The sequence below is a fragment of the Actinia tenebrosa genome, unplaced genomic scaffold (assembly GCF_029948245.1).
Source record: "Actinia tenebrosa isolate PJP-AT-01 unplaced genomic scaffold, QUT_ActTen_1.0 PGA_scaffold10__47_contigs__length_13832649, whole genome shotgun sequence".
In the NCBI taxonomy this organism is placed as follows: Eukaryota; Metazoa; Cnidaria; class Anthozoa; order Actiniaria; family Actiniidae; genus Actinia; species Actinia tenebrosa.
Genome location: NW_028292570.1, coordinates 11,038,337 through 11,047,715, shown reverse-complemented (window position 1 = coordinate 11,047,715; position 9,379 = coordinate 11,038,337). Strand labels below are relative to the sequence as shown.

Genomic DNA, 9,379 nt, shown 5'->3' with positions numbered 1-9,379 from the left:
AATTGTAATATTCCTAGAATTTATTCTATTTAATTTAGCAAGCCATTCTCATCATCGTCATCGTTATAGCAATCAAATAGAATGGGGGCATAAAGATTATTGGCTAAATGTTGTTTCAAAATGATTAATTATGACATGACATGATATCTATGAATCGAAGAAATTCGAATCGTGTCTACCAAAATAACTAAAAATACAATTTCAGATCACGTGACGGACTAAGTGTTACCGCTTACACTTAAGAAAATTGCTTACGGTATGAGTTATCAAAACATTTCTTTGAAAGAAAGATTAGCTCTATTCAAAGGCTAATTTCAAACGGTGACCTTGGAATAACAGGGTTGAGTCAATCAATAGCCTAAAACGTGTTTTTCTGTTACAGAATTTTCGAGAGATCGATACTGAGACAATTGTCAATTTTAATCAAAGCGCGTGAAACGTGCTGAAACGAAACATCAACCCAAAGTAAATTATATTTATATTATTTATAATATAATCTTTATACATGTAAGTTGCAGACCAAAAGAAGAAATGTAAATCCCCTACAAATAGTTTGCTAATGCAAAGGAATTACTTTACAAAATCTTACGACAGCTGACCCACGACAGCAATAGATGATAATAATGATGATGATGATAACAAGTTAAAAATTTCAAACGAAGCGTTTTCTTTTTCGTTTTTACGTTGTTCCCCGTTTTATTTTTCTCCATCTTCTTATTTCTTTATTTCATTTTTTCCATTTTTTTATTATAATGCAAAGTTTATTTATCTTACCTTTTTTGATACAAAATGTTAAAAATGGGGAGCAGTCTTTAAAAAGGGATAATAAGGATAAAAATGTTTAGGTCTTGGTATTCTATTTAGGATATGCGTGGGTCTAAAAGTTTTAATCTTTCTCTGCATTTGAAAAAATTGCCCATACATTTGGAATATTTGCTCTTTTCGGTCTTTTTCCTCTCTTTCCAAACCAAAAGGTTGTCCTTAAAAGTAAAGTTATATAGCACAAGTAGTAAACTGCGTGACAAAACATCCTAAATGACCCGTAAATCTTCTGTTCTTTCACTAACTAACAAGTACTTAGCGTGTTTTCGAGGCTACGAAACCTAAGAAACCATAAGAGGCGAATGTATAGGCCAACAGATAGTATGAGCTTATAAAATCAGCAAAAATACGGTTCTAAACTTTAACAAATTCCTATGAATTATACACTAAAATGTTCAGGAAAGCCCGGGGTTTTCAAATCCACTTCTGTTTTTTTAACAGCTTCTGTCAAGTTTATTTCAAGGAGAGACGATTTTCAAGCTTGACCCCGGTTATGTCATGCATTTTCTCTTGTAAAATACATCCAATAGCGTACATTTAACTCAAAAAGTACGGTGGTTTTTTACCTCGTGAATAGTTGAATTAACTGAATTCACTTCTGGTTTTTGCCTAGATAGTCATTATTTAGAGAAAAGATCCAAAAACAGTAAATTGAAATTTCGATTTTTGCGTAAGGAAAATTTAAAAACTATACATATATATTTTGGTATGTTTTTGAAGGTCAATGATTTAAAGATGATCCTACACAAACCTGCTGTGAAGCAAGCGGCACGGTGCACCGCTATACAACTCATTCCGCCTACAAGTCGCTCTAACCAATCAGAACGCGCACATTTTAGTTGCCTTCGTAAGACCGGTTTTTTTTTTTTTTTTGTCTTTCTTAGCAACAGTAATGACGTACAAGTTTGTTTTTTGTTTTTTTCATGCTAAAGAGGTAAAATCGCTAAAAAACATTGATTTGTTATCCTATGTGGGAGGACACCAGGGAAAAACGTTTGCTCATGCGTGCACTTCAGCACGTTTTCTTAGGCCCCGTCCACACTATGCCGGAAAAATTTGGATCCGCAACTTTCACACCGAAACCGAAAAAAAAGTTTTCCGTCCACACATGAAAACGGATAAAATGTTTCGCGTCCACACTAGTCCGATCAGAGGCGGCAAAAACGCTTCATTGCACATCTGAGCATGTGCATCGAAGCTGAAATTGAGCCCGCGGTGAATTTTTAGCCTTCCCGCCATGTTCCCATGACAATCATGACGTCATCGTATTCGAAACATTTCGGATACGAAATGTTCACCGTCCACACTAATACGGCTAGCCGGCGTTTTGAAATTGTTCCACTCTGGAGACCGTATTCGAAAAAATTCGTTTTCGGTGAAGAATTGTTCCGGATTCGCCCGGACTAGTGTGGACGGTAGGCCTAACCAAATAAATAAAAATTCGGATTCAAATTTATCCGGCATAGTGTGGACGGGGCCTAAGAATTTTGAAGAGTTTGAGTGACAAAATAAATGTTTGTTTTCTCCAAGTGTACAAAAATTTTCGCGAGTATACCTTTGTCAGACCAAGATACTGTATTAACAAACACAATATGAAAGAATTAGTCTTAAGTTTCAAGCATGGACACTAAGTTTTGGCATTTTGTGAAGTCAAATTTATCAGGCATGTTTGAAAGTCAAATTTGCTTATGTTTTGACTAATTTGCATACTAATTGCGCATACGTTTTTCACTCGTGTCATGTGGGAGTAATTTGTTGCGTGAAAAGGGCGAGCAAATATATAGCTACGAATAGCGGATTTTTTGTAACAAGGCCAGCAGGACACAAAATAAAAACTTTTTAGCTTTGCCGTGTATATCTAGAATGCGGCGTCGCGAAAGCATAATATATAAATGAAGGCACGCCTAAAAGGAGCTTACAATGGGCACAGGGAGCCCAATTTAGATAAAACAGATATGTGAAAATATAATCGGGAAGAAAATCTTTAATAATTATTTTTTTAGTTCGAGATGAAGTTAATGTCCCCCAAAATGAAAAACATAAAGTGAAAAAATCAAATTGAAATGCACTACATCTTTTCCTTTGCACGAGTTTTTGTTTTCGACCTTACTACCCCACCCCCTCTTAGAAATTTTGTCACATGCACACAACCCACCACCAACCACCCCCAGGGGCTAGTTTGGTTTATGAAAAATCGTTCGGCAAAGTTTTCCATGGCCGACATTTTTTATAGGTTTTGAATTCCCGGTTAATTACTTGAAAAACAAAAAGATAACTACCGATAATCCATTAGAAAACAAGTTTAGAGTTACCTCGGATGCTAATATGTTTTTTAAGCTGAAGTAGATTTCAGATTTAATTACATTGCTTTTAATCTTAAATTTGATGGTAACTTTGGAAGTTAATTACGAGTAAAATCAATTTAATTTCCATAGTAATTTCCAGGTTTAATTGGATTTAATGTTGATTTACAAAAGTATTCTATTCTACAACACTCCCATTCATGCTCAGCTGAATTAAGGAATGGGAAAACTTTTGATCAGCGTTCTAAGCCAAGCTGGAAACAGCTTGGCTTAGGGTTGGTCAGGTGAATACGACCCACGACAATCTGGAGGGAGGGCGGGTGGGCCGTTCCACTAAACAGTAACCGTTCCACTAGTCAAGAAGGGAGTATCCTTGGTCCATTTTCTATTTATAGACATTCAGTTAGCGTCCTTCACGTGCATATGTGCATTAAACCAATAACAAAGTGATATTGTAAGCAAGGGCGGATCCAGGGTTTTTTTGAAGGGGGGTCTCAGGGGTAAATTTTGTGGGCAAAGGAATCCCAGTCGCATTTTTACCACAGGGAGCCCATTTGACCTCAGGAATGACAGGGGGGTCGCGACCCCCCCCCCCCCCCCCCCCCCCCCCCCCGACCCTCCCCCTGGATCTGCCCTTGGTAAGTTTTTTCATCTTTGCATATCATTAGGAGTGTTTTGAATAGCACGTAAACTCAATGTTTACTTAAGTAGAATTATGCCATAAATCAGCGGTAAACGTTCAGATCACGAAAGCCATTATGTTTTGATTTTTTGTCAAAAAAAGTCTGACATCGCAAGCTTCACACAATACCCTAAGCCGGATACCGGACTAGCCTGCGTTTAGCCTGTATAATTTCCTCGAAATAACCGTCTGCGAAACAGCGCCAGAATCCTTGTTCCCGTGACCCGAAATAAGAAGCGATTTCTGATTGGCTAGAGTAATTCTTACGCGAACTCTGATTGGCCAGAGCTAGTTCCTATATTGCGAGCAGATAATCTCCTTCGACTTCTTTACCTACAGGCGAAGGTAAATAAAACCAAGAGAAGATTTTCAAATTCCATGGCGCTAATACGGGAATTTTATTTAACTACCCATGCTTAAATTCAGCTACTTTATAAGCAGTATTCTCTGCAAGAACAAGCAAAGATCGTTTAGGAGAAAAGAGTTTCGATATGAACCAGATTTACGATAACCGATATACACCTATTTTTTAAAAACGTCAGTCGGAGATCTGAAATTTGAGACCGAAAGGAATTGTGGGTTGTAAGCTGTAAATTGTTTGTGGTTTTAATTAGTAGTTCGCAAAAAGTCAATATCTTGATATACTAACTTTGAGCGATGATCTGAGCTGGCAAACTATCTGGGTAAGTGTATATTAAATTTTGAAGGAGAAAACACTCAGTCCCCACAATTCCAATCGGTCTCAGATTTCTGATTTCAGATATCCAACCGACAACGTTTTTTGAAATAGGTGTATACTACCCTGACAAATCCCAAGATAACTGATACGCGATATATATAATGAAGCGAATTTATTCGATATGACTTGTTATTATTCGTCACTTGAACTTGACAATATAAATATTCTCATAGCACCACTTATAGCCTCTGCACCACAGTTCTACTGGATTGCCACAAAGATTTCTCACGTCGTCGTCTAGAGCCTGAAACCAACTAACTTTTGGAAATGAAACAGGTTTATATCCATTGATATCGGTTATGTTATGCAGCAAATATCATTGTACTCTTCCTGGTCGTGTTCTTGATTGAGTAATGTTTACATCATACCCGACCGATGATGCCATTATAAGAGAGGATCTTTCACTCTTAGTAAGCTTGGGTCCAAAATTTTCGCCGGCAAAGAAAAAATGATTCGTAGCGTGATTATGCTTTTGGTATTTCTTGTATTTGCGGATACAACAATTTATATGCGGATTTAATGTTGCCGTGCTCCAGAAAAGTAAACAGCTTGATTTGTCTTGGCGGGCGCAGCAGGTAGATGTCAGTGTCGCACTGCCAATCTTTTGGAATGTTCTCGAACAGCAATGCCTGCATATTCCAAAACAAAACAAAAAACGTTCTGGATCGATGATTCATTTTCTTTTCGAACAATCTTCTCTAACTCTTTATAAGAAGAATCTTCACAATATTGTATGTGAAATATCTGATTATCTCTTAAGAATTTGCACATTTACTAAATTTCAATAGATCTTTGATTTGTTGAGTATTTTCCCTAAAATGCCATTATACACGCACCAGAAAGATTAGACAGTGACCATAATCATAATCTTTCGTTAATATTCTTTTTTCAATCCAAATTTCAATCATTGTTTTGCAGTCCCAAGATACAAATCATCATATGAAACTTACGCTTAACAAAAGGTCAACAAAAGGAAACTGACGCTCACGCCCCCTCCTAAATCACGGTCAAACACGCAATTTTGAACATTTTTTTGTACATTTTGTTGGATATATTCATCTCTTCTAACAATATGAAAAAGGTAGCAACGGAAAACGATAGAATAACATCTCCTTTCAATGTTTTTAGTTTTCTGGATCTCGTAGATTATTTTTTACCCCGGTCAATTTGGAATTTTTGATCATCGGTGAGGTCAATGTTTGTATGGCTTTCCTCGTATTTCAGCACACGTACGTGCACAAAAACCCCTATAAATAGCTCCAAAATCAACCAATCAAAAAGGTAGCAGCTGAATTGATTAGTATATGGAAAAACCCGCATTTTGATGTAAAACAGACCCACATTCGTAAGGATTTTACGCGGTCAAAATGAATTCGAATGTTATACTTCTTGCCTCTCTCGTACTGATTCTCTTCGCTGCCCCTGCTGTCGAAGCACTTGGAGAGCAATCTTCCGAAGGAGGTTCGAAAGGAGCAGAATTTCCTCATTTTTTCCACGAAATCAATAAGTAAGTAGCGTTGGAATTGATTTCTGGAAATGCGCGGGAATACTATAGTTTTAATTATATGTTTCCTAATTTTACAATTTCAGCTTTCTGATTTATACATTGTCGAAAAAAATACAACGCGATGGTGGAGAAAGCTATGAGTCGGCATTGAAGACTATTGTTGAAAAGGTTCTGGACGAATCGGGTCTTAAAGGGATCACCGTCAACAACAGAATTATCAGTGCGATCAAAACTCAAATTTACAATTTACAAGCAAAAGTTAAAGCAGCATGGTTAAAAGGCGGTGGCAGGTTGGCAAAGAAAATTTTAGACTCGTGGAAAAATGGAAAGACCTATCGGTTCAAAATATATTACAACGAGTTAGATGTTGGAAAACTTAAAGAGGAAAATAGAGAATTAAGGAAAACAAAAAGAAAACTTGAAGAATCATTAGTCCAAGAAAAGGTTAAAAAACTACACGAAGAAAAACTCACGGACGCCTTAAAAAGAACAGAAAAACAAAGGAACTATTATAAGAAGCAATTCAGAGCAATAGCGCTAAAAGTTGCCAGAAAACAAAACAAAGTGAGAGGTCCAGAAAATAATAAAACTTTTAATGAATACTCCCCACAGCAAAGGACAAGAATAAGATCTAGTTTGAAAGAACAATGCAAGACAACACTATCCTTTCTTGGCCTTTATAATTTTATGGCTACGAAAGTTGAAGTTTTTAATCCTGATACCGGAATGTTTGAGACTTTTGAGCTAGCTAACGAACAAGATATAGATTTTACTAACGCCCCAACAAAAGAATTGACTAGTGATGACATCAATGAACTGAATACCTGGTTATATATCAAAGACAAATTCAATCTTTCCAATGAAGCATGGAATGAACTTGCTCAAAAATCCAAGGAAATTCCATGTCAATATAAAATGGTAAAGAGGATGCAAGCATTAAATGGTCAATGGGAAGTGAGGCCAACCCCTGGTGATGCTGAAGGTATTCAGATTGAATTTGCTAAGAGTTTAGAAGAGCAAATACAAAGGCTACAGAAACAGGGAGAACTGCTGGAAGGAAATACCATACAGGTCAAAATCAGTGGTGATGGGACTAATGTTGGAAGGACTTTAAAAATGAAAACATTACTTATACGATTTTAAACGAAAAAGATATTGCTATGGGAGAGAAAGGTAATTATATACTAGCAGTCATAAAAATACAAGAAGATTATGATAACTTAAGAATATCCCTTTCTGATCTTACGAATGAAATGTCTAAATTAAAAGAAATTACTGTCAATAATATAACATATAACATAGAATATTTTCTGGGTGGGGATTGGAAATTTTTAGCTTTAGTTTGTGGGTTGGGAAAGGCAAACCAAGATCATGCATATGCATATGGTGCAAGTGCCCAAGAATGGAAAGGCATGATACTACTAAAACATGGTCAATTAGTGATTCAAAGCAAGGAGCAAGATCCCTTGATGAAATATCTAATCATGCCAAGTCTAAAAAATTTAATTGTAAAGCTGTTCCTCTCTTCCCTTTTATTCCTATTGATCATGTAATTATTGATAACTTACATTTATTCTAAGAATATCAGATAATTTAATTGAGCTACTGATTAGAGAACTCAGAAGGCAGGATGCAGTTGACAAGCTAAAAAAATTTCCAAATGGATTTCAAAGGGATAAGTACAAGCACATGACAGGCTATGAAACCTTTCTAAACAACATTGGAATATCATTTTCATGGAAAATCAAAAAAGATACTAAAAAATTAGAATATAGAGATCTAACTGGCCCTGAAAAACTTATTTTATTTCAGCATATTAACTTTTCTACACTTCTTCCATTTTATGACAAATGTAATGATCTTGAAAAACTCTGGATTGATTTCATAGAAATCATAGGGGACCTCAAACTTACATTTTCATCTGAGGAAAGCATTATCAATTTGAAATGCAAAATCAGAAATTTCTTCTCCTTATTTCTCTCTTTGTATCAGGCAAAAGATGTGACACCCTATATGCATGCGCTGTATGCCCATGTTCCTGAGTTCCTATCACTGTATGAGAATCTCGCATATTTTACACAACAAGGGATGGAAAAATTTAATGACACTGCTTCAAAAAATTATTTTAGATCTACCAATCATAGAGGTATTTCTGCTCTGAAACAACTCTTTTTAAAGAAAAACAGAATTCACTTCCTTGAAGCAGAAGGCTGTGAGAGAGTTAAAGCCACATATCAATGTAAAAACTGCTCAAAAAGCTGCCATAATATTAAGACTTGCACTAAGAAATGTGCAAACTGTGGCTTTCAAGCTTGTTGTGCACATCTTGAGAGAGTAAATAATGTATGGACAAAAAAATGCCTAATTGCACAATAAAATTTTTAATAGGTTATTCACTGGGTATAGGGTATTCACTGTGATGATCAACATTCTAACACAACAGTTAATGTGCTAGATATTTAAACATACCTTGTATCAAAAATGATGTTCTGAATCTTCATTAATATAAATCAAAACATCAATGTAGAGCTATATTGCAATCAAAACAACAGTAAAAAATATTGCTTCTTCAGACTATTATATTGCCTCTAAAAAAAATGTATATATTAAGCATAATCTAATACCAAAATTATTAATTATTGGCAAAGAAATGTATTTTTACTTATTCCATTGTTGTTAATTCTTATCTATAATTATGTAATTATGTTTCATCAAATATTTTTTCTCAAGTCATTTCTAGTATTATGAACTAAATGTACTGTAATTGTAACGATTTCCATCACCACGAACAAATGTAAATACAATAAAATTTCTTTCTTCAATCTCAGACTTCACATATTGATCTCCAATTAACTTATATTCTACTATAGGATTAGATTTTGAAAGCCAGTAGCGAACTGTTCCTTTAATTACAAAGGCAAAGTCTCCATTACCATTAAAAATGCGCTCATCCCACTTTTTACCAAGGAAATTGTCAATGAGTCTGTTGGATGGTAGCCCGTAAATAGTCTTTTGTCTTTTTTAATACCTCTTACTACTGTGGCAAGTCCTCCTTCAAACACATCTGGCTCAACCCTAAGCTCTATGCGTACAGCTGGATCATCCCTTCGACCAGAAAACAATTTTCTCTTGATTTCCCGATATAATTGTTCATGGAATATTTCTTGTCTATCTCCAATTGAATCTGCGGAAGGTATATTCAGCTTTTCATGACGAACAAAGGGAAAGCTTGCTCCATCTCCAAAAGATTTTCACTCGTCATACTTTGTACTATTCCCAACATAGTGGATTTTTATTCGCTTCTTTGACTTATCTACCTCAGTTAC

General features: G+C 35.6%; 1 protein-coding gene across 1 annotated transcript; it reads left to right on the top strand.

The window, feature by feature from the left end:
* The first annotated feature begins 5,489 nt into the window (after positions 1 to 5,489).
* LOC148913025 (uncharacterized) lies at positions 5,490 to 8,875 on the top strand. Its single transcript, XM_089026923.1, has 2 exons — positions 5,490 to 6,053; positions 6,137 to 8,875. Exons 1-2 carry the CDS (start codon positions 5,914 to 5,916, stop codon positions 7,194 to 7,196), a joined length of 1,200 nt encoding a protein of 399 aa, XP_088883049.1. The 5' UTR covers positions 5,490 to 5,913; the 3' UTR covers positions 7,197 to 8,875.
* The last annotated feature ends 504 nt before the right edge of the window (positions 8,876 to 9,379 follow it).